Source organism: Pseudopipra pipra, chromosome 1, assembly GCF_036250125.1.
Source record: "Pseudopipra pipra isolate bDixPip1 chromosome 1, bDixPip1.hap1, whole genome shotgun sequence".
NCBI classification, from domain to species: Eukaryota; Metazoa; Chordata; class Aves; order Passeriformes; family Pipridae; genus Pseudopipra; species Pseudopipra pipra.
The window spans coordinates 51,466,203-51,492,849 of record NC_087549.1 but is presented as its reverse complement, the minus strand read 5'-3'; the positions used below and the strand labels follow the sequence as shown (position 1 = coordinate 51,492,849).

General features: G+C 40.1%; 1 protein-coding gene across 11 annotated transcripts in view; it reads right to left on the bottom strand.

Moving 5' to 3' along the window:
• PTPRM (protein tyrosine phosphatase receptor type M) overlaps positions 1 to 16,350 on the bottom strand; it is a 457,368-nt gene extending 441,018 nt beyond the window's left edge. For 6 of the 11 annotated variants that reach the window (XM_064656558.1, XM_064656577.1, XM_064656583.1 and 3 more), the window contains exon 1: positions 15,877 to 16,349. In XM_064656558.1, the coding sequence (XP_064512628.1) occupies positions 15,877 to 15,949 (73 nt within the window). In that variant the 5' untranslated portion in view covers positions 15,950 to 16,349. Of the gene's footprint in view, positions 1 to 15,876 lie in introns of all 11 variants that reach the window. The other 5 variants (XM_064656540.1, XM_064656549.1, XM_064656569.1 and 2 more) reach the window with 1 other exon arrangement.
• Between the last annotated feature and the right edge of the window lie 10,297 nt (positions 16,351 to 26,647).

Sequence of the window (26,647 nt, the reverse complement as noted above, 5' to 3'; positions counted from 1 at the left end):
ATGTGAGGAAGCATTTATGTGGATAGCAAATCAGGTTGACATTGAGAGAAGGTTTACTTTATTGTGAATGCTAGCTGTGTGGTGCTTGTCAGTGCAATTACTTTCTACTCAAGTGGTTTGCTTTTTAACATTTTATTATCTTAACAATAAAAACCCTGGAAGCAATAATTATTTATTATGCTAATTCTTTAGCTTTTTTATTATTAATTTCTGCCAGACCATTAAAACTTGCTGTTTTCCAGAAATAAACCTGGTTTATTAATATTCAGCCAAATAAGAAAAAAAAAAAAAAGGCAAAAACAATCTCTTTACTGGTAATTAGTTACTAACCAGTCAATTTGTACACTTATCAGCTTCCCCATAAGTTCTATTTTCATTTATTCAATACCCAACATTTCTGACATCATTCTGATTGAAAACAACTTCAAAACACTAAGTCCACTGCAGCGTTTTTTATAAAGAATGATTTAAGCAGTCTGAGAGGCACCAGGATTTTAGACCACTCTGAAAATGCACTATACTCAAGGACTGCATTTTAATTATGGAAACCTTTTAGAACATCCCTGTTTTATTAACAGTAAGTGAAAGACTATAAACAAGGCTTCAGTATGCACCACTTCTTCTCAATCCTGCCTAAAGCCCTCAGGGGGAAACAGCTTCAATGTGCTTTCATTTCTTCCCCCAAGCATTCTCATCTCTGAATGCCTCTTCTCACCAGCTTTAAAATTCACTTAACGTAACAACCACACAGTTATGTTTTTTTCTTCCCTTTTTTTTTTTTAATATACAAGTGTTCCCTCCTTTAGGAATAAACACTAAGGCCACAGCTCTCAAACTCCCACGGCATAAATGCAATATAGGAGACCATAAACAATCTAAGCAGAAAAGCACTGCAACTAAATGTACCTTGAAAAGCTCTTAGTTTGCAATGCTTTCATAAAGCTTCGTGTCCATGCACAAACTGTCCCTACATTTCACGCGGTGACAGCGGTAGTAATCCCTGGAAAACTTCTGGAACAAATTGTGTAGCTCAGAGCACAGTTCTCTCTGAGCCAGTACAGCACGAGCTTCTTTCCATGGCAAAGGTTTGTCAGAGCAGCCCCCCCAGCTTCAGCGAACAATACAAACTCTCGTGCTGCCACACACAAGGGCAGAGCCAGGTTTCTCCATCGCTCTCTGCTTCTGAAACAGCTTTCTCCTGTACCTCCCACTGGGAGATTTTGCCTGTGGCAGCAGAAAGTTCCCTGTTAATATGTAATATATACCATAATTAGCACTGTAAAGCAGGTAGTTATCTCACAACTATCTACCCATCCCTCTCTCATAATCAGAAAAGTTTATTTACAGGGAAAATAAAGGAAACAAAAAGAACCCCACAGAATCTATTCAAAGCCCAAACTATTTTCTATATGATCCCAGCCTCTTGTACAAAAACAACAGGTCTTTAGGGTTTATAACATTAGTTCAGCCTTTCTGATAAAGTGTGTGCCTCAATGACCTGCATTATTCTCTTCTACAGAAGCAGCAGCCTGATTTGGTACAGTCACTGTATTCCTAGCCATGCCTCTGACAAAGTATGCAAAAACCTTGAAATTCTGCCAGTTCCTGGATCCCAAAATTATTTCACCTGCAAATCTAAGTCAGTGCAAGTTGCATTTGCTACCAAAAGGGAGGCAAGGTCAATTGTGAGTTTCAGCCTGATATCCCCTCTTCAGCAGAAATTTAGGATCTAGTGCTCTTAAGCTTTGTGTCAAGATATACTGTATCTGATTAAGTAAATGCTAGAATTTTTTTTTTTGTAAAACATACAAAAACTCTCTCAAAAACTATTCATCTACCAAAATATTTCAATAAGCAAATAAATTCGGGAGCTACACAGAAACGCCTAACAAATTGGGGCTTCTACAGAACACACCTGAAGACAATTAGCTTTTGGCAATGACTTTTGGTTGCTGTACTTGCCACAAGGTAATACACAGTATGTAGGCTGAGAAAACCAACGTACATGGAACAATACAACACAGAAACCTCTGATTTTTCTCTGTTAGGACAGACATCAATTTTTTTATTAATATACTCCACAAAGCACATTACTAAATGTGATGCAGAAATAGAAACAGAAAAAGCTCTTTAAAAAGATAAGATTTACAGCCTATTATTTTCATTTATTATCCATGCTTTTCAAATGGCATTAATTTACAAAGTCATCAAGTACATACAGGGCTCTGATAGTTTCAGGTGTAAAACAGACTAGTTTCTCACAACAGCTTAGAGTTCTATTGTGCACAGAGTAAAGTGTATAGAGTAAAACTCAATGCCATTGCAACTCTATCTCATGTATACACAGGAAAATGTATGGAATAGCTGTAAATATTTACTCTTAAAGAAAAGTAATTGCCCTGGGTGCAATATTCCTGTATCAAGGTTCAGTAGTTTACAGTTACCTTCCACATTAACATAAAAATTTATCGCAAGGGATGTCAAAATCCATTAAGTCCCATGTTGTTTGTTTATTACTGATCCATTGCTGGAGGCAATTAGCTCCATCCCTAACCAGGATGCATTAGCAGGCTGACTCTAGTGCAAAGTCAGAATGGGGAACATAAACCACCTCTGAAAAAAACAGATTTGCAGACAGAAACAAATTGAGGAGTGCTCATGAAATCTATCATATAGCTGAGTAATAAAGGAAGTATCTCTATCTCTAGGTGGGTAGTGAGCATCTTTGGAAATAAAAATCTAACTCAAGTGATTTGTTGAAGTTAAGAGTTCATCCACCTTACAGGAACACACCTCCACTAAATTCATTATCCTGTTATATAAATAGAGCCATTTTAAAGCTTCTGAAACATTTCAACAATTCCCACACCTGCACAGTGTGTGTACACAAGATCAGGGTAATCCTTTTCTAGCGCCAATCACAGCCTCACCTCAGCTAAACACAGAATCTTACTTCTTTAAGATATCCGGGCCCGTGATTGGAAACCTTGACCTACTCTCAAAGTCACCCTGCTTTTCAAACTTATGATTCTGTTGATACTGTAGAAGCCAGCAAAAGAAATCAGCTGCAGTCTCAGAGCTATGTAACTGAAGAAAAGACGCCAGTAAAACTTGCTCCTATCATTAAAGAGAAGAGACAAAACCCAACCAGCATTCAGCTTCCCAAAGCTCTGTGATCTAATTCTACACAAAAGGCTTAATAAGGTTTAGGCTCATAATACAATTAGTAATTTAGCTCACAAATTAGACTATATATTAACACTCCAGCAGAGACATCAGCCATATGAGGATTAAGAAGGAATCTTCTACTCTCAATACAGAGCGAGAACTTGAATGTTTTAATAGACCACTTCAGCTTCTACTAATGTGAACATATATTGCACTGTACAGAATGATATGAGCATGGCCAGCACCCTCTCATATACTGAATTTTCATCAATGGGAACCATGATAATAATTTGTACTGAGCTCATCTTAAAGCATAATTTTAGCTGGTAAAAATATGTACTGATAGTACAGAATAGACTGCATATGAATTAGATGTGCACATAAAAACAAGGGCCAAAATTAAAATGTCAGCATGGACAAAACACAGGTTAACCCAAGTTATGGATATTATATTACAACATTTAACTGCAATATTTGAATAAAGAAGCAACTGTTATCCAAATCTTTGCATACAACATTTATTCTGTATCTATTAAGAATGAACACATGTAATAAAAGATACTTCATCATCTTCTCCCACAAAAGGGCCCAAAAAATTTAGAAAATAACTGATATCTCTTGCCTACTACATAATGGCACATTTTCACACAGAAAAAATATTCCAGATGAATTTTCAGAGGTAGGCTAAAAAGGCAAAAGCCCCACTCTACTTATTACAAGGAGCTAAAATTTCAATTGCTGTGTCTGAAAAGTGCTGTAACTTACAGAAAACTATATGTGTAACTACATTTCTACAAAATGCCAATATTGGTGTGTTCATGCTGACTTGTGTTACCACCTGATTTACTTGCAATTATTATGTCAACAGGAGCTTTTTGTAATTACTTTCACAGTATGCCCAAAACGGACTGTATACATCTTGCGGTTTGAGCTTGTGTTTGTATAATTAGGGCCAGCATTGCTAGTTCTTTTTAGCCTGAAAAACAAACAAACAAAATCTTCATCAGTTTACTTCACACTCTAGTAAAAACCATTCACACCCAAATAATATTATGAACAATGTCCATCTGGTCTGAAATCTAGATCTGGCTGCTGTATCTCATTCCCCACCTGCACTGCCTGCTGTTCCTATCAAGTGTTCAGTGTGAATCCATTCAGTGCAAAGCAAGACTTTAACTTCACTCGTTCCCAGTACTTCCTCATAAGCACATGCTTTGCTGGCATGTGTGTTAGCCCATGCATGGGACCACTTTGGTCTTATTTGTCTCAATTTAAAAAAAAAAAAAAAAAAGAGGCAAAACCCCCTAACTTGCCATGACTTAGGCAGTCAGGAAATGTATCCCCAAGCTTTTACCACAGCCCCCCAGAGGGTCTGGGGCTTTCTCAAAACATGCAAGTAGGTCTCCAAACTGTACAGCCAAGTGGCCTATATCCACAGAATATCCACATCAGAGCTACCATCCTGCAGGCTCAGCTCTCTCCTCAGCTCAGTCTGAGCTACCCAAAGGATGGAGTTGGCAGAGGAAGACACAAATGATTTGAGGAGAGGAGAAGAGAAGGTTGCATGGAGACCTCACAAGAGCTTTTCAGTACCTGAATGGGGCCTACAAGGATGCCAGAGAGGGACTCTTCATAAGGAACTGCAGTGACAGGACAAGGGGGAATGGATTCAAACTGAAAGAGTAGGTGGAAGGCCAAGTCGGATGGGGCTCTGAGCAACCTGTTCTAGTGGAAGGCTCCCTGTCCATGGCAGGGGGGTTGGAACAAGATGATCTTTAAGGCCTCTTCCAACCCACACCATTCTATGATTCTATTTGTGGAACATAGTGATGAGGAGCCGAAATCAACAGAGAAAAGAAGGTGGAGATAGCACAAGAGGTGGCAGGTAAGCAATATATTTTTGCAGGTGGCCTGGTGGTTATCAGCTTTGTGAAATATGTATGATATTTGCTCTGGAATAGATGTTACTAAAGTGCAATTTTAGAATTGTGAGCAGGTAAGAACCCTCCCTCTTCTCTGCACAAAATTCCACAGTACACAGCTCTAGCAAATTACTATAATTGGCTAATTCTTTCTTCTATTGCTAGACCACTGGGCAGAGTCAAAGCACTGAAACAACGGAAATGTGGCTGCTGCTGAATGTCACGTATTCGCTCAATGCCGGTTTGAAGCATACAGATCCAATTTTTTTGCAGTTCCGCTCCCAAAGGTCCAGAAATACACATCATCTAAGTCTGGCGTACAAGCAGGAATTAATTTTTCACTGCTGCAAATCTAGCGTGACACTGCAGTTTGTGAAGACTTTGACAGAGTGAGTTTCGGAAAAGTGAGATTTCTCACTCACAGAGAGTGAATGGTTCCCAAACTGTGCTTGTGAAACTGTGATCCACCCAGTACGTGCAGTGCACTGATTTGAAGCAAACAAGCCTGTGAGATACTCCTTGACTCGAGGAGATTTACTGTGAACCAATTCATGAAACCACGAGTTTATGTTCATTTTGAAATCGGAATCTTCAAAAACACAGTTAGTTTTCATTGCAATGTCTTTGAGTTTGGGCTACACATAAGAAACTGACTCCATTTTTTGCAGTGAATGCAACGGAAGTGACAGGCAAGCTATATCTTTAAAAACACGAATTTCCATGTTGCAGTCTAAACTGCATCTATCACATGTAACAAGAACCTCCAAAGTAGTTTCTGACTGAAGCCAGAATGACTCCATTGCTTCTGTTTTCCATTTCCATCTGTCACCAAGTCATTACAGAGATCTTCCGAAATAAAAATTTAGACTTCCAAAGGCTGTACCTGTTTCTCTGTAAAAATCAGAGAAAAAATTTCAAATGCAGCAGACCATGCATGCATTATTTACATTCCTGCATTCCCCTTGAAGTGACCTTGGCCATTCAGCTAGATAAAGCCCAGACGGTCTTTATCTGAACTTCTCAGTCTGAACATATGCTTCACTCCTACTAGCCAGAATTACTATTTGCTCTTCAACACTCCAAGTCCACTATATGACAGAGGGAGGGTACAGGAGGATAAGGCTGAATTCCACATTCAGCAATGATCTGCCAGTCAATCAATCCACAAGCACCACAGCATGTTTATCTACAACTGAAAATAGAAGTAGCTGAGCAATATTATTCTTAGGTGGTTATTTCCATGTCATTTCCCTGCATGGATAATCTTATTCTAGATACTGGGCTACAATTCAAACAAACATTTTAAGGCTTTTTATGTATACACCTTTTTGTGGCCATGTAAAGTTTTTAAAAAGGGTAACATTTAACTGCCCGATATTCAGGATGCAAAGAAGTAACAGATTTTAGCAAACTTTCTGAAGAGCAATTGTACATCCAGCTCTGAAGCTTCTGCAAGACTCATTTAAAAACCCCAATCCACATCTGCTGTTGGTGCACGGCTGCTCCAGAAGTCAGGTTTTTATTTGTCAAGTGCATTTCAACTAGTCTCAGGCTCCCGAGCCCTATGCAATTTCAATACATATTTGCTCTAAACGGCATGTGCTTGTCTCAAACACTCCTAACAAACCCCAACGTTTTCCAAACCCTCAAACGAAAATTCTAGGCTAATTCACATAAATCCCTTACTAGCCTAGATTTATGTAGGCAATTCTAACAACAACTCCTGAAGTAAAAATAAATAAAACACACCTCATGAACTTTATATGCGATCTTCAATCCACGTGCTTTTGTTGTCACTATAAACAGGAGGTAGTAGTGTTGGGCAACATACAGGCTTCCACCTGGCATTTTCAACCTCTAAGGTTTTAAATAAATATTAACTTTAATTGTGTTTTGGTTTTGTTGGTTTCTCAACCAAAGGTCTGTGACACTCACAGACCTAACCCCAAAAGATTTCTTTCCTATTTAGAAAGTTGCTTGTTCTCCTGAGCTAGCACTGAATCAAGACGACGACATCTCTCAGACACGGTAAAAAGGGCATCAGAGGCACAGTGCCTTAGAATTATTACCAGGACAACAATTTATCTTACATAACTGAGAAATTACTTCAGTATCAAGATGTCTCCGCAGAAGTCAAAAAGAAAAACAGCTTAAGTGATGTGTTATGTAAAGTGCTTATAATAAAGTGTTAAATGCCGTGCTTTGTAAAATAATCATCTACTCTGCAGAATTCAGAAAAGGTAACATTAAAGGAAAAAAGGCTATAGCAATTTTCAGTCATTAACATAAGAACTACCCCACTGAGAGCTATGGTTCCTGGAAATGTCCACAACTATCTCCATCTCCTAAACATGTGACAGTATTTAAGTACTTCGTTGAGTTTCAAGGGAAAACTGAAGTTACAGGTGGTGACAAATGACAGCTGTAGATTTTTCTCTAACTATTTCAGGGGGTTCTGAACTGTCAGCCTCCTTTTTTTAATTTTTTTTTCTAAATGGAAATTTAGTAGATTTATCAGCTATAGGGGGGGCGGGATCAGAAGAAATTCCTACCAGTTCAAACTAAACAAAAACCCCATAGAATGAACAGAAAGGAAAGTTTGGCCACGAAGATCCTCACCCATGTCACAGTCAAATTCCAGAGCACAGATTTAAATCTGGGTCTCCCACACCTCTGTGGGAGTTCTGATCACTAAGCAACTATTACAACAGGAGTTAAAATATACATCTTTGTCTTCATGCTGTGCTCCAGGGGCGTGATTCACGTTAGGCTATGTCATCCCAGTGTGGAACCAGAAAAATCTCCAGGCTCAGAAAGTTCCACTGAGAGAAAATCATTTCCCTTTAGGAAACCTCAGCCTTTGCTTGAGATACAAGCTGGTAACATTTTTTTTTTTCAAAACTGGGGATCCCTTTTCTCAGAAACTAGAGAAACTCTACACTCAGAAACTATGTAAACTTGGTAACCAAAACTTTAAAAAGTGGATGTAGATGACCACTTCTTGGTCACAAATTACTGTATCAGCCATGGCAGAATTATGAAGCATCAGCTCTCAAAATAAGGAATTGTTTGACCATAGTGGGAAAAGAAGGAAAAAAAAATGTACCTCTCCTGCAACTACCTATGCTGCAAGTACACCAGGAAAAATGCCAGAGTCTGCTAATGGGTAATTAATTCATCAACTTTAAGACACAGACATACAAACTGCATATATTACAGGCATATACACAAGTACACAGGAGCAGGTATCACGGATGGAAATTATTTACTCAGTGTAGTGTATATTCACCGGAAGAACAAATGTGAATAGCCACCCTATTCTTTTACCTATAACAACCCCATTAAGAAAACCTTAAGCATTATGTTACTGGTCCACTATCCATCCACCTGGAAGTGCACAGAAAGTCCTGTAGTATCCTCCTCAATCTTATGTTAGCATCTTATCAGCACAACTAAACAGTTCTTTCACCTAATCAGCCTACCTTTATGCTCTACATAATTAAAGGGCCACTGACAAAAATATTCTATCCACTATATTACTTACAAATAGAGAGTTTAAACAATACTTGATTTTCAAGTTAAGGATAAAAGATGTGATAGGATTCAAGATAATAAAGCACCATCTTCCTGAAAACTTCCTCAAAATAACTGTGCCTTAAACATTAAAAAAAAAACTCAAATAACAAAACAATAAACAACCAACCGCAAACAAATACCAGGAGGAGGGTGTCAAATAAAAATCCTGCTCTAATACAGGCATGTGATGCTCTATTTCATTCTCCTAGAAGATGAAGAGCTAAAGTGATGAAAGAGGTAATTAGCTGTTAGTTATTCCAGAGCAAAAACACACTTCTAGTGATTAACAAAAAAATGTTTTAAGAGATATTTATAATAGCTTAAAATTGAAGAAGATTAAAAAGAAAAAGGGGGGGAGGTATAAAAAAGCTAATCTACCCCACAGAAAACCCTACTGTAACCAAAACTTACTGCTCTCTAAATCAGGGCACATTACATGTGGGGGGGGTGGGGAGGGGAAAAACAAACACATTCATAAGCAAAATCTTGGGTTTACACCATTCCACAGGAAAAAATTAGTCATTAACATCATTACATTTAATCATATGTGTAAAGATAATCAACTATTGCTATGTAAAGTTGTCAGAAGGCATATTCGAGCCTTGAATATATTATTAAAAACAAATGTGTTTAAGATAAAAAATAAGAAAATGTGAACAATTATAAATGCATTTTTGGTTTCCAAATGTAATTTAGCTTCATTTTTGACTTCACTTTTTTGGGTTTTTTTTTCCAACATGTCTTCCAGTAAGGTTCATCTCTTCCATTCTTCCAGCAAATGTTATACCTTCCTTCCCATCTTTCCCCCCCCCAACACCTAAATCTAACCTTTTTTCAAAACTCCTTCCTGTTAATACTGCCACGGTTTTGTCTGAACAACCGTGGTCATTACTTTTTTTTCCCCTCCTACCATTTCATTTTATGCGGGAAAGGGTCACTGTTGAGTCAAACCCTTCTGGCTGAGAGCTTCTTTCCTATTCCCTGTGGCTATTGAGCATGAGTATGTGTTAAAGGCATAAATACACCTTAATTTTTACTCTCAGAAATCTGGGCACAAACACGTCTTTCCTACATTCTTAAAGCATATGTGGGACCCTACCCTCTGTACCTCCTCATAACATTAATGGAAGCCATGTGGCTTAAAAAACAACACACCTTATGCCAAAAGTAGAAGAGAATTCCACTGACAGCAACATCAGAGCTGAAGATAACTATTTTGAATGGAACAGAAAGGTTCTTAATAGGTTGTGAGAAGGCTCACACAACATTTAAGGTTGTATCTTAACCATCTTGATTGATCGTTAAAAAAAAGCTTATCAGATCTCTGCAGCAATAACCCTTGCATTTAAAACACTAGGGAAGTACTGACAATATCTTTGTAGTTTTCTGCATTTTATTATGTACTTTTGCCATATTAGAGCATTCATTCGTCTTTCTGATGAATACTGAAATCAGCCTTTTTACCAGTAATTAAAAGTTCATTTGTATTATAATCAAACTGATGCAAACAAGCCACCAATGGATTAAAATTCTCTAGGTCACAAAAATCCATCATCTATTTTCACACCTCCCCAGCTCCAAATACACCTACATTCTTACAAAGCCCAGTTTATAGTCCTTCCTCTTTCTATGCTTATAAAAGTGGATTTAGAGATGCAGCTACACCTAGTGATCAGCAGCAGGTCACAGCAGGCAAAACTGAAAAACACTGCAGAAGTCTCTGAACACAGTTGGGTGAACAGAGTGACACAGGAAAATTTACTGCTAGATTTTAATTTTTTTTTCCTAAATATATAACCATATGCTCAAAATTTGTTTTGCTTTCTTGAAATCCTCTTTAACACATTTATAGCATTATACATCAGAAATACAGAACTGGACGTTATCAGCAAAATCAAATTAAATAAAGATGAGACTCATTTATTCCCCAAAAAAAATGAGCAGAATTCAGCTGCATTCACACATTTACAAACAGTTTGTTCCTGTTGTGAAAATTTTCAGAACTACTACTTCTTTACACAAGAGTCATAAATGTGAGCTGAAAGGTTCATAATTACATGTCATTTCCTGGGGGAACATCTTCAAAACTTAGTGATTTAGCTACCTCAAATTAAGTGTTTGACAGTGATACCAACAAGTTGGAAAAACAAGAGATACCCCCCTCAAAACAGCACTTCCTTTAACATAAAGTTGCAACAGGTAAAATACAGGTTCGGTTCACAGGTCCTGACCCCACAACATCACTGGACTTTGTTCCACCAAATCTACACCTATTATCTTCCACCAGCTGAATCCAACTATGTAAATTGAACAGATGGTCTCAGCAGTAACATGTAAAACTTCCCTGGCCACCAGCAACGAGGCTGATTGACATATTCACTGACCACTGCAGTGCACGAGTGAGTGCACAGGAGAAACAAACCACCTCCACACATCTTCAGGTCAGACTCAAATGACATTAGTGAGATGGAGTTCAGGAACTTGCTGACCAAATCCAAACATATTTTGTTATTTGCCTGAAGATTTGTTCTCTCTAGCTGTCAATCTAACAACTTCTGTGAGCACTAAATGTATTATTTTTTCATACACTATATGCTGTTATATTGTTTCAGGATACTGTGATTTGTTTTCCTTATTAATTCTCACGACTGCTAAACTGTGAGACCAAATAAACACCACGGTATTTTTTCCCCCTGTGTTATTACATTCTTGCAATATTTTGTAGGATTTATTTTTAATTTCTGATGAGGTTTCATTACTAACTTCATTATTATTTATTTAGCTGTTCATAACTAACATTCAGAACAGTTAAATAAAATAAATTTAGAAAACCAACCCACATACCCACCACACAGTTTCTTTTTCAACAAACTGTGCCACTTCCAAAGCCCAGACTCATTTTTACCTGAAGCATTCTAAAGTACATGCCAATTTACAGGGGAAGAGAAACTTCATTTCATTTAACTGTAAAAAGTTAAAACCCACCACATTTAGAAGCTGACTCTTCAAAATGCTGCCATTAATTTGCTGGACTATTTTGAATATGAATAGTCTTAGATGTAAAACAGAAATCAAGTCATTCACCTATTCACCTAACAGCTGTAATAGGAGCAGCAAAAATCTCTAACAGCAGGAAGTTTAGTTTGAAAATCTTCTCCCATAGCTCTCACTGTTTAGCGAGGCCAAGTCCATGCTATAACTTTAGCTGGAATAGTTTTCTGGATGAGCTGACAACTGCGTCAGCCACTAATAAACCTGCATTTTCACTACCATATGTTACTTCCCTTAGGAAGTGCAGGCGTACAGACTTGATGGATGGGTGGAAAGAAAGAAAAGCAGGTGAAATAAACGATGCAAACAAAAGCAGAATTCGTTAAAATGAGATATAACAACACTTGGAGATCTTTGCTGCTGAAGTGATCAGAATAGCTATTAAAGGCTTTCAAACAGAGAAATCTCTTTAAACACAGTTAATTATACCAAAAACTTCTTATTTCCTAGACATTGGCAGGAGCTTCATTTCAGCTACAATAGGACCTATGAAGACTTAACCTATATTCTTTCTTTTCATTTTCCTTCTCTGCAGTCACCAAACATCAACGTGATCACAGTAAGTTTCAACTTCAGCATGTCAAACTTCTCCTTACATCTCTTTTCTGGAAAATGTGATCCTTCTTTTTAGAGTGCATACACCCAAAAATGAAACAGATGAATCTAAGGCACAACTTCTATTCAGAATGCAAGTTTTCGTATTTTTAATTTTAATCCATGAAACAGCTTGAGGACTACTATTCTCTATGTAAAATCTTTACTAGATACTAAGAAAAGTAACTTTCAAGTTTTGTGCAGCACTCTTGCTCCTTTCTTCATAATTGCCACTAGTCCTGGCGCAAAGTTCATTACAAAAGCACTTTCAGTCAGTCCATCCATCCCTCTCATTGCAATAGGACTCATGCCTTCTGAAAGAAAAACTAAAACTTTTTAAACCATTATTGTAAAAAGATAATATACAACCTTAATGCTTTTCATGGCAAAAGAGAATATAACAGACTAATAATAGTCCTCCCTGAGTCAGATTTTGGTTGTAAGCAAGAAGCACCAATTTCACAATTCAGGCTCTGTGCAAATTTACATCTATATCTGAACATGATGACTTCATAAACACAGTGTCTGAGTTCTATGACACATTTCCTCGCCTTCAGTTTCAGCTCCCCATTTTGGTATTCGACAGAACTCATCCCATTCAGACCCTTCATTTTATGCAAGGCCAAATATTTAAGTTTACAATGTCCCTTCTAACTTCCCACATTTTTATGTTTGACCTAAATCCCTTCCAGGAGTGAAGTGCTTCCCCTAGCCTGAATAATCTACCAAGTAGGTGGAAGAAGGAACACAGTGGAGTCAGGTGGCATCTTCTATGACAGAATACCACATTTCAGAGCCTTCTGTAATATTAGCATCCAATCTTCACACAGAACCACTTAATAACATTTACGCTAAAATTATAAACAAAAACCAGATAAATGAGGTGTGCTACAGTTTCTCAGAAAGAAATTAAAAAATAGTAAAAAAAACCAAACGCAAAACAAATCTTGCAGAAAGAGCCCAACTACTTTTAAAAACTTAGGATAAGCATCATTGTCCATTTAAGACAATGTTTTCAGTAACATCTCTTGAATTCAAATTCATGAGATCATTTGCTTCTTGAACTGATGAATCCAGAATTTTAAAATCTTTATTTAAGGACTCAGAGAAAATCTCATTGTTATTTACTGTTAAGCTGCTTTCAAAAGATTACTTGAAATCTCCCAGGCCTTAAAAAGCCAAGATCTGATCTTTCAGTAAGATTATTTTCTAAATAAGAAACTCAAATAAAACAATAGCTGAACGTAATGTTAGAACTAATCTTTGTAAAACAAATCTGTCAGTTCAGAAAAGGGTAAAAATAAAAATGGAATTATAAATGCCAAAGATTACCTAACTCACACACTGCTATTCTTTGCTTAGAACATGCGTGGAGTTGGTTTTGTTTCTTTTTTCTTTGTTTGCTTTTAAACTTTTTTTATAGGGTAGTCATATAACTCCCGTCTGCAATAGGGGACAGCTATTACGAAAGATAACTACCCAACTCAAGGTTGGGTTTTTCTGTCATTTAATTTCTATGACACTGCTGCATCAAAATTTTAACAAAAGGAACAGCGTTTTTTCCCCCCAAGCCAAAATGACACCCAGGCACACGCTTCATATGGTGAAGTATAAAAATGGAAATTTCATCAATTTTGTTCTGAGTGCCAAGAATAAATATTTTAAAAAAGAATTCTCTATGTGCATCTTCACAATAATCTTCACATTCAATATTTAACATACATGCACGTATGCATACATGGGGAGAAAACAGGGCAGATTCTGCATCCCATGCCACCCTTTGCAACCTCGTGTGAATTGCAGCCTCTGTTATACAGTACTTCAGAATGTCTGGAATTGCACCTTTGAAAAACCTATATGCACGAGTCATCTGTGAATTGTCTGTGGTTTCCAGCACAGTTCTCTCCACTGTGTGTGTCAAGGAAATGAACACAAATCAAACACTAACGTGGGATTGTTCTTCAGCAACATGAACAGCACTTCAGTGCTGACTCTAGTATAGTACCAGCACATCCCATGCACAAGCCATTTAAATATCCAGAAACAGAAGAGCTGCCCCAGCTTAACTTTAAACAAGAAGAAAGACAGTTCACTCAAGTCAGCAATGAGTTACGGATTTATCTTAATAAAGCGAGAGCTCCCATTGAAGTCTAGACACTAGACTCCCAACATTAATGAGTTATAGGGCTAATATAACTGAGTCCAGTTCCATAATTCACTGCAGAGCACAGCTTCATCCTAACAGAAGTGTTTGGAAAATATTTCATCATTGTTATATATCACCTCGGAACAAAACATTTTTCTGCTCAGAGATCTTCTGTCTCGTCTGCAATAAAAATCTTGGCAAAAAACTAGGGGAAATGCAGCTATGTACACAAAAGGTCCTTGGAACCAAATAAAACTCAGAATTTTTAATTTTTTTTTAAAGTTTTAAAACAGGCAACCAATTCCTAGCCATAAAACTTGGTTTAGCTACAGTGCTGCATAGAAACAACATGTAATGTACAAAATATAAACTACTCTGCAGCCTGAGCAACAAGGAGTCAGAAATATTACTTCCCACCAGATCAAAGCACACTTCACATGAGCTGAAGACCAGATGTCTTCAATTTAAAGTGCTTTTCAGTTGCACTAACTTCATGTTAGGAACAAAACAAACCAAAAAAATCTGAAGTTACTCTTTGCAGTGAAGCGCACAGAACTATTTCACAATCCAAATTTTTGTCTAAAATTACGCGTTTCTCCAACATATAAATAGGACAGGGGTGTAGGCAAGGCGCTCGAGACCAACATAACCATCTGCAGGTCCGGGGCTTCGGGGAACAAGAGGAACGCTGCTGATGGGGCACTTCGCCGTGCTCTTCCCAGGGTAGTGCATCCCGGTACCGCTTAGGCGAGGGCAGCTTCTGCCCTGCCCTCTCAGGTGACGATCTGGGGGGGCTGCAGAAAGCGCGGGGCCAGGGCTCTACCTCGGGCTCTGCCGGCGTTTCACGGCCGCACCCCCGGGCAGCGCCGAGGGCGGGGAGCGCCGGGGGCCAGCGCGGAGACACCGGCGGGCAGGCAGGGCAGGCACCGCCGGCCCCTCCGGGAGCACCGCCAGCCCTCCTGCCCCCGTCGCCAGCCAGGGCTGCGGACGGAGCACCGGGGCCCGGCGGCGGCTCACCTCGCCCCTCCGCCCCCTGCGCCGGGGCAGCGGGAAACTTTCGGGAAGTCGGCGGCGGAGAAACGCCGGAGAGCCCGAATCCCGCCCATCCCTCCAGCTCTGCCCTGGAGCTGCCCGAGCTCCGCCAGCCTGTCGCCCTTCCATCGAGGCGCAGGGGCGCAAGCCGAACGGCATCCCGGCACCGCCGCCGTCTCCGGACACTTTTTCCACCCCAGGGACGCAATGGTTTCGAAGTGTCAACCCCGTCAGGGGGACGGGGAGTTAAAAAAAAAAAAAAAAAAGGCAGAAGAAAACAAAAAACCAAACCAGACCCCCACCGACTGCGAAGTGGCAGCGATTCCCCCCTGCCCCTTCGCCGCCTGGCCCGCGGGAGGGCTGCCTGGGGGTAAGGCGACTCCTTACCTGTGAACGTCTGCGCTCCCGCTGCCAGCAAAACTCCGGCCAAAGTAACCAGGCAAGTTCCAACTTTCCCCATATTTCCACCCCTTCCTGCTCCGGGTCCAGCAAAGTGCCAAAGTGTTTGCCAAAGTAGGAGGCGCCCCTCTCGCCCCCCTCCAGTCCGTGGGGCAGGCGAGGAGGGGGCAGCCGGACTCCCGCACTTGGTGCCTCGCGGGCTGCTTTCCCTTCCTTGCCCTCCGTCCGCTCTTAAGGGCAGGGGAAGAGGGTGCGAAGTGGTCGCGGGCCGCCCGCCCGTCTGCCTTCCTCCGGCCACGCCGCTGCCCCGGTGGGCGCCGCTCGCCTCCCCCGGTGCCCGGGGGGGCACCCTTAATCCCGGAGCCTCCTCGGCCGGCGCCGCCGCTAGTCCCGGTTCAGCTCGGCTCCCTGACTGACTCGCGGTCCCCCGCGGCGGGCGGGCGGGCTGAAGGGAGCGCGGAAAGTCACGCCCAGCCGCCGGCGCCGCCGCTCTCTCCCGCTAGAGGGCGAGGCGGCCGGAACCCGCCGCCGACAGCAGCTCGGGGGCGGCCGGCTCCCGAGGGGGGAAGCGCTTGGGTCTCCTTCCCGCCCCGCTGCCCCGAGCGCGGCTCTCCGTGCAGAGGTGGCGCCGTGCCGGGCAGGGTGCCGTGTCGAAAGTTCGTGGACAGCGGAGGGAGGAGAGGGAAGAGAAAGGGGAACAACAAAAAAAAAAAAAAAAAAAAAAAAGAAAAAATTTCAGCCAGGCGTCTCGGTAACTTTGCCGCGGGCCGGCCCCGGCCGGAGCCGCCGACGCTGGAGTTGTGACCGCCGTGGGTACTTGACCCGCCGGGACGGGGCCCCGAAGGGACGAGCAGCGCGGCCCCGGGGCAGCGACCTCGCCCCCGCCCCGCCGCTCTGGCGCTGCTCCGGGCACCCGGACAGGGAACGGGAAACGCAGGAGGGGGGGAGAGCGCTGGCTTTCCATCACCGCTTCGGTTTGTTTGTACAGGCGGTCTGGACTCTGTCTGAAGAACTAGTTGGAGGCCACCACTCAGCCTTCCGCGGGAACCGCAAGCGTAAGAGCCCTGCCCGCACAGCGCTCGGCTAATGCCGAGAGAAAATTAAGATGTAAATGGGATCTCCGGGCTGGAAAGGAGAGGCAGTGTCTTGTAAATTAAATGCTTTGCATTCGGATGCTGCTCATAAAACTTGAGCGCCTTGCTTAGCTCTCGGTAACAGCGACCCTTGGCCTCTCCGGAGCGCTCCGGGAAGGGACTTCTGGAGATCGCCCACCCCCGCCCCCAGCTCAAGACACGGGGCAGCTCCTACTTCTGCAAGTGAGAATAACGTCAGGAATTGGCAGGGTTAGAGAGTGAATGATGGAAATAAATCACATTAAAATGGCAGTTATCTTTCATTATTTGCAGCGTGTGACTTTTGGCATTGATCTCCACGTCACGTATGAAACACTGCCGCTTGACAGTCGTCCTCACACTGGGGCTTTGGCTCCTGGTGTCCATGGCACTGCAAGGATGTGTTTGCTGGTTTTAAACCACTTCTTTCTAAAGTGTAGCTCTAGAGGTGGAAATATTTTTGTTGGCTCTCGCTTTCTATGAAAGCTTTTTCTTTCAAGTGCAACTGTGGCCAAATTCAATACCTTGCCTATTCCATGTGGGTTATTAATAAAACAGTAAAACCAAGACTCTAGATAATGCTAGAATTAAGGGTTTGATGTTCTAGGTTCTCATTTATCTCCAGCACGAGTCCTCTGTTTTCCATGCTGCTCTTATATATAGTTAGCTTACTTCATTCCTCCTTCAATTGAAGTCAAAAGTCCACCCATCCCCCGCATGGTCGTGCGAGTTACAACATATTAATGATTTCTGCATATTTTATATTATTTTTACATACAACACATTATCTTCAAACTTACGCACACAGCTGTATCATTTCCAGGGATCGCCCAACCATGCTGTTTTCGGGACGCTGTTCTATTATGTTTTGGGTAATGCATCTGTTACGTGACGCAATCCTTGCGACGGGACATGAACTTTGAGATGTGTGAGGGTACGGCAGCTGCCTCAAAAGTTAACGCAAGGGGGCAGAATAGCATTAATTGTTGTGTTTCCTGACGTCAGACTTTTGAATCGTGAGGCTTCTCTTAGTTTATTGTTTGCCTGGACCTTCACAGTCTTCCCTTTTGGCCCCTGAAAAAGTTCTCTTAATCCCCCAAAGCCCTGGTAACCCAGGGGTATTTTGTAATAAAAGTGGGGTTTTTTTTAATTTTAATTTTCATTTTTTTCCTTGTTACCTAACATGTATTTTGTATGTTCTTTAAAAGCTGCGGTTATAGTTTCTAAAAATTAGAAACTCTAGCTAGTCTTGCAAGTGCTACCTTTGTAACTAAAAATCTTTATAAAAACTCAAATCTCGTAAATAACTAGCAGTAAATTAAACTTTAAAATGTGTCTTCCAGTAGCTCTGTACTAAAAATCCAAAAATGAGCAGTTACGCCAATGCTTATGCTAATGATGACCTTTCTCGGTTCAGGATGCCCAGACACACATAAAATTGTGTGTCTGGTCAGCCACTGTCAATCCCAACAGAGTAACTCTCAACCCCAACTTTTTCACAGAAAATAGAAAATTCCGTGTCTATATCCACAGCTATCTGGCGTTAGCTTAGTGAAGATGAGACAGAAAGTCACTGAATTCTGAGGATTACAGAAGACCATGTAAGAGTGTTTGGTCAGTTACAGTAGGACTAAGTGCATGACCTTCAAAGACACAAATATTCCGCTTTACTTACGGCAAATGTAAGAAATGGTTAAGCTCCAGGGAATACCTAAACCAACAAGAACAATGGAAACACAGGTCATGCATGGCTGATCGGGAATTGTTAGCCGTGTCATAAATAGCACAAATAAAATTATTCCTGCAGAAAAGAGTCAAAGAATGAGACAGTAAGACATGTAGAATAAGGAGGAAATCTGGAAATTGTCATAACTAATTTCTAAATTTTAATGTACAGCAATAGGAAATGCACATAAACAGCTTTCATTGCAAAGATTTTTTTTTTTTATTTTAAAATATGGAATTTGTATATGTTCCACTGGGGGGAAATTAAACAACTTGATGATAAATTATGAATAATTACACTGTTTATTACAGAAACTTCTCTGGCACAGCTGCTCTCTGCCTGCTAATCATTCTCTTGCTGAATAATTTCCAATATTCCAGATCTCTGAGCTACTTCTGGCAAATGATTTTTGAAAATTTCAAACTGACTGAGAACTGTATTACTGGTTAGAGAGGTCTGAGATCCAAGTACTTATCATCATGTGGAAACAAGACGACTTGTGTCAAGGATAAATTCTTAGAAAATACCTACATATGGGCTTGACAATTAGTTATGTATTGTGTTTATCTATTTAGCTGTTACCTTTCCTTTAAGATGCTAATGATACTCAGTGCTGTTAATTCTGTGTTGCTGGTGCAAGATTAAGTAAACATATCTCAAATTCCATAAGGCATCAAGGCCATCCTGCATAATCTGTAGCATGAAGTCACCCTTCCTATAATGATACAGAGCAGGAACACTCTCTTGCTCATGTTACAGCAGAAATAGAAAAGCAAAGACTAGTATTCAAATACTGGAGGAAGGCCCAAACATCCTGCCTTTTTTTGGCCTGTGACAATGCTGATTAAGTGGCCAAGAATGTGGGCTACACGGCTGTCACCTGATCTTTTGGTTCAGTAGCAGATAACATCACTTACAGCTCAAAGCTATTTTTTGCACTGTAAAATAGTCAGACAAGAGTGATTTTTGCTAGCCCACTCTATCTTGTTTTAAAGCTCAGACAGACAAGCTTCATGAATCTTTCAATGACACTACGGTTTAAATATGATGAAAGTTAATTTTCTTCATAGGACAGCGGCACATTTTCTTAGTTAAGTACAGCTAATAAGTGAAAGTATGATGTGCTTTGTCAGAAGACAATGATTCACATTCTCTGTTTTTATCAAAGCTGCTTCTCTGCTACAGTGAAATTCGGACCACCTAAGAAAAATCACATCATTTCTGTAGGTCAAGGAGAAATATGCCCAACTGAAAAATGGGTGATTTTTTTTTTCATTTGAGGCCCTTCTTAAATACAGAGCAGCCTCTTCTCCTTTGCTAATGTTCACTTATCTTTAGGTAGCTTTCTCTTCTCACCTAGTTTTTTACTGATATTCTTCACCTTTTCACTGCTTATTTTTGTCGAAAGCTTTTTTAAAAAAGGGTGTTCTTATCTGTGTGCCAGGATTTATTGATTACATTATACGCAATTATATTCTCTTTCATAATGTTGAATATATCTGTATCCATAGATGCTGTAAAGGTTTCATTTGTTCCTGAAGAGCTATTTCAGTGATGAATGTGATGTTCTGAATAAATCTTCTGGTGTTTAGTCAAAAAGTCAGGTATGCATCCTTCTGCCTTTTGTTGAGGGGTAGAGTGAGAATGTAGTAGTGTCCACCCCATACCCCATATTTCCTTGCCTCCAAGGAACAACAAAGAACTCCTTGGAATCTAAGGTCAGTCTAAAGCAGCTGCAAAAGTTGCTGCATACAAAATGTTCCATCTTTAGTAGAGGCTCATCATCTTTCCTGCTTATTGCTGCTGGGGCTTGCTGGCACTGGAACTGATCCCTGATCATTCATTTGGCACTGAGATGCTCTAATCACTGTAGCTGCTCCCTATCAGATATTGTCATGTGTAATGTGACTGCCTGTTTTGTTCTTTTTTTTTCTTTTTTTTTTTCATTACTAATGATTTGTGCAAGCATTTTTTCTAAGGACATCTTGCCTTATTCACTTGATCACTCTGAAGTTTGTGGTAATAAAAACTAAAGTCCTCTTTGTTTTCAGCTGTTAAAAAACCAATAGATATGGTTACTGCTAGTTCAAGACGAAGAACAAAAAATAGTTTCATTGTGGAAGTACATCTATTTCATAAGGTATTCTGATATTTGTTATAATAAGATGTATAAGAGAGAGTGTGGCCTAGGCAGGTAGAAGCTTGTAAACTCATAAAAAATTTAGCTCTATGTACGGTGCTGTCTCTTCTGCTGGAAGCAAAGTTTTTATTGCCATGATCAACATAGTCTCCTTCAACCACTCATGTGGTTTGTACGGACAAGGAAGAACATGTGCTTCATGCCAGATTGTGTTTGGTGTATTTTCATGTCTTGTCTTCAATCCAAATTCTGTCTCGCATTCTGATTGTCAGCATTTTATCAGAAAACTATTGTTTTTAACGATCAACAAAGACTTAAAACCACTGTGGCTTTTACCTCTACTCTTAGAAGTATATCGCTCTTTATAGTATATGTAAGAAGCAGGCCTCTTCAAACTAGAGCTTTCTGTCAGGGAACGGAAAGGGTCAGCTATTTCCTAAGGGATGGGGAGCCAAGAATTGAGTGCAGTAACATCTTTCAGCAGGAGAGGGGCCAGGGATCTGATCTACCAGCCCCAGCAAGGTAAGTAGGGCAGTGCGAGAGAGCATGGCCACATTCAGCCAAGGCTCCAAATCATGAAGTAAGTTCACAGTGATGAGGTGGGTCCGAGAGGAAGCCAGGAAGACGATCTGCAGATCAGGATTAGGGTCAAGTTCGGTGATCACCAAGCAGGTCCACTGCGATATTGATCTTCTACAAGTCACACAAAGATCAAAAGACAAAGGCATATACACCTGCCTCCAAAGGTACAGCCAAATTAACTCTAGCATGCTGGAACATTAGAACCATGCTCAATTCTGCAGATAGTGGACATCCTGAGCACTGGTCTGCCCTGATTGCCCATGAACTGTCACGTCTCAACATTGACATTGCTGCTCTCAGCGAAGTTCGCCTTCACGAAGAAGGCAGCCTTAGAGAACATGGTGCTGGTTACACACTCTTTTGGTCAGGTAAGCCCAGAAACAAAAAGCATCTCTCAGGAGTCGGCTTCATGATCAAAAACTCTATTGTTCCACTGTGATAAGACAAGTCCAAGATCAAGCCCAGAAGTGAACCCACAGGTTGGGGCCTGGGTCAGCAGGGCCTGTGACCAGATATGTGGAGACCAGTGTTCCTACACCATAGCTCCAGCAGAGACTGAAGGCCCCAGAGTGAGCTGAAATGGTGCTTATGGGACTATGATGCTTGTGGGGCAGAGGGTGTGGGTGAGGGCCCTAAGTGAGGCTGATTAGAGTCATTACTGAACTCAAAATCACCTCACTTCCCCCTTTGCATCTTCAAATATATTACATGGCTTTTAATAATTTTTAATAATTCCCATACCTTGTAAAGGAAAGTATATACACTGATTTTCTTTTACTACTTGTTCTTAGCTTTTCCTGAAATATGTATGTCCTTAGCTGTGTCTCTGTCCACATTTTCAGGAGGTACATACAGGAGACAAGAGCAAAATAGTCCAAATGCCTAATACTGTTAAACGAACACCTACCAAGAGTGTACAACCTTCAGATTTTTGTAAGGTTGAATGGGATTGGTCAGGAGCAGAAAGAAACAGAAACACTGAATTGATCAAATGCAAATACTTGCAAATATTCATATATTCAGTCTTCAAAGTCTGTACAAATACAGACTGTAATATCATCTCTGTCACTCGTTGCTTTGATCTTGTCATTCATCTGGGCTAACATCCTTTTCTATTACAAATTTAGGCTTAATTTCATTGTCTTCAAAGTTCTGTACTGTTCCACCTCTCCCTACTCATTTGAACTTCAAGTTGCTATTCTTTCTATTCAGTGCTCCTATAATCAACCGTGTCAAGGAGATAGACCAAAAGAATTGAAATTTAGATGAGCACTGTGAAGTAAGCTAACTTCTCAGTCTTCCAAGCCAGAGTAATTGTTCCAAAATAAATTAGTCCTTATTACATAATAGAAGGAACATACATTGAGTTTCACCAGCAGAGCTATAGCGTTATATTTTTTCTGCTAAAAATATTCTAGTCCACCCCTCTCCACAGATAAAACCTTTTCTAGGGGTGGTTTTTCTGCAGGCTCCTGTTAGATGGAACATTCCCTTTAGGAGTAATCCCTAGAAATGCTTGACAAAAGTTTGGTTTTCAGATGTTTTCTTAAAAGGAAAAATTGAAGCAGACAACTAAAATACTATGTCTGATGCCATCAGTGCTAACACTGGCGAATCATATCTGTGAGGGCCCTTCAGATGGTGTTTACAGTTAGGAAAACATTTCTGACTTCTTGGGTGCATTCCATCAAAAATGCATAAAAGCAAAAGCCAACTGAAAACCCACATTCAATATAAGGTTAGTTTTCTTTCTGCTTGTGAACTTCTCTTGAGTTTCTTCAGTCACATATATTTTTCTCATTTTTCTTCAATGGCTCTGAATTAGCATCAGATAAGAGGAGCTGTGCCTTGGCATAAGATAACTTTTCCAAAAATTCTTTTACAGTTAATTAGGAGTTTATGAAACAGAGGAAGTGAAATATGCAACCTCTGTATTTCTTTTTGTAGCTCTTGCAAAAACAGTCATTGATGGATGGAATTAGAGTTCCTTCTACCTTTTTATTACTAACTCTGACTTAGCAATGTAGCATTCATGTTATCAGCAGCACCTCTAGACAACTCCCTACTATTTCATGCAATTGTCACATGAGATCCATGAGACATTATTAAATTGGATCCTATTGGAACATGAAGTTAAGATTCTTATTTTCCTACAGTTGTAGTTGAACAGAAGGACATGCACCTTAAATCTTGTCTTTCAACAACAAAAAAAATTATTTTTTTCCTCTGAAATCTACTTTAACAACAATTTATAGTGTTGCAAAACACTGTGGTACCTTCTCATCAGAGGCAATTCTGAGCAGGCAGGCACAGTAGTCAATGATGCAGAATCCATCAGAGAGGCAGCATCTGAGCATAGATGTAAGTACCACCTCTCACACCACCACCTGTGCTGACTGGAGGTTTTTACCTTAATATGTTTAAAAGTTGCTGATAAGTAAATGATATGTTATAATTATGATATCTGTAAATTACACCGTTTGTGTTAGTCATTTGTAGAATTTATTTTATATTTGTGTTTGTGTATTTGGAACTATTTGAAATTTTTTTTTAAATGATAATAGAGGGGCAGGGACGGTACCACAAATTTGAGAGGTTCATGTGTAGAATCTATTCTTATTTAGTAGTTTTTTCTTATTCTTTATTTTCTTTTTTAAAATATTTCTGCTTTTTTAGAAAGGGGAGGAATATATTTTTAAATACTTATGATTGAATTCTTGTTGGTGTTCACTTGTGCAGAATGATGAAGAGGCGTGAAAGTTAAATGTGCTTCATGCCATCATTTTTTCCTCTTGGTTGCTTTCATACCAACAGCAGATGTCCAGTGAAGGGACACAAATATTTCCCTTTAGGAAGTCGTTCCACTGAAAATAATGGGAGCTTATTTAAATAGCATAGCCCTGAGGAGACAAAGTGGGGAGCAAGCACAGAAGAGAATAAGAGCAGAAATGTATTCAGTCAAAGAATGACTTTATTTGCATGCCGTGTAATTTTTTAGCATGTTACACATAATAAAATGAGTAGGAATTCAACTACCCGTTGATTTGTCAAAAGCATTGGGAATGATAACTTGAAATTTGGTGTGACCATGGATGCTATTCATTCTCCTGCTTCATACAGTATTGTGCTAAAAAATCAATTTTGTAATATTTTATTTAATACTGTTAAATTATTTTATTAAATATAAATTAAGAATTATGATGGATACAAATGTGTGCTAAAACATAATGCTGAAATGGATTCCTCTCACAAGTTAAATAACCATTCTGATGAGACAAGAGTGATAAAATAAAATAAGAGCGTGATAAGTAAAAGTCAGGAGAGCTTTGCAGATGTGGTGAGTCATTACATATTACTTTATTTTTCAAAATCAGTACTGATCCTGCTGCTGCTTATTGTGCAGACCTTAGATTAAAGTTAATGGGAATTATATGCACAGGAAAGCTGCATTGTGGAAGTTCTGTGGGTTTTTTTACCATCACACCACTATTAATGGCAATTACAGGTGTGGTTTGGGGCAGAACCATTACTCATATAAAAAAAGTCTAGTCATATTCAAAGGGCTACACAGTAGTATCAGTTACAGGTCTCAAAAAGGTGAATCTGTGGCAAATGAGGAAATGTTGTTCTCTCCTGTCTCCTACAAAACGAGAGAGGGACAATCCCCTCCCTCGGCTGGCTGGTGATGCTTTGCCTGATGCCCCTCAGGACAGGGTTGGCCCTCCTGGCTGCCAGGGCACTGCTGAATCATATTCAATATGCTGTTCACCAGGACCCCCAGGTCCCTTTCAGTGGCACTGCTTTCCAGCATCTCATTCCCAGTCTGTACGTACATCCAGTGTATCCCTTCCCAGGTGCAGAATCTGGCACTTGTCTTTGTTTAACTTCATATGTTTCATGATTGCCAGTCCTCTAATTTGTTGAGATCTCTCTGCAGGGCCTCCCTGCCTTCAAGGGAGTCAACACCTCCTCCAAATGTTGTATAATTTGCAAACTTATTTAGTATACCCTCAAGTCCTGTGTCCAAGTCATTTACTAAGAAATTGAAGAGAACTGGACCTAAAATTGAACCCCAGAGGGGTTCATCAGAAGAGTTCTCTTATTAATTTGTATTTGATGGTATGGGCAAAGGCATGCCCCTGTCAAGAGTAGGTCCTCTGCCTGGCAGCACTGAAGCTGTTAGTGGCTTTGGCTAATGATACAAAGCCAGGTTGTGTAAACCTTGGCCTGAGGAGGATGTCTGGGGAGACTTGGATCAATGCAGAGTGAGCAGTATTCCTGCAGCTGCAGTAGAGTGGATTTGCGGTACCATGGATTATGTTCTCTGTTAGGGGATGATCTGGAAGCTATGTTCTCTGGGATGATCTGGAAGCTTTTTGCATTATTCTGTCACGAGTTTGGGGGTTAATAGTCTGAAAATGTTGTGAAGTTATTCAGCATGAGTGGTCTTTACAGTGCATTTGGCCTCTGAAGATGCTCTTACAAGATAGCACAGAGGTAGCTGTTAAAGATGCCAGAAGGAAATAGCTGGTTTTATTCTTGTGTTTTTCTTGGTCTAGTTTTGAACTTTGTGTGTTTGGTTCTGCTAAGAGTCACCAAATGCACTGGTAAAATAATAAATTTGATTTAAAAATTAAATCTTACAGGAATTGGGAGGGATTGAAATTGTAAAGACGAATGACATTAATCTAACTTCCGTGACATGTCAATATTTCTGTTAATATTAAAAACAGTGATTGCACAAGAAGATAATGTAAACAATGTCACAGATTTGTAACGCTCATAATGATTGTTAGAAAGCTGTTACTCTGCATGCTGCAAAAAAAAATAAAGAACCAAGAATTACATAGAATTCCTCTTGTAATAACAGTATTTTTGCCCACTTAAGGTTACTTTCTCCAAAACCAGTGCTTAAATCTCCAATCACCCTAAGTTATATTTTGACCTTTATAAATACCGTTTTGACATAAACGTGCTACAGCTTCTTTTGCAGCTCACTTGGTCACAAGATTTTCTTCACTAATAGCAGATGTAAGTGAAAATGTCTCTCATATTCACTGTATATTTTAGGCTTTACTGAGAAGCAAACATTTCTGGGCTGCTCCTGATGGCCTTAAGAACAATTTTTCTCACTTTTCTTAGTTCTTCCCTGTGATTCAGTTTCAAAGCAGAGACTCTAGGAAAAACACAAAAGTCGGG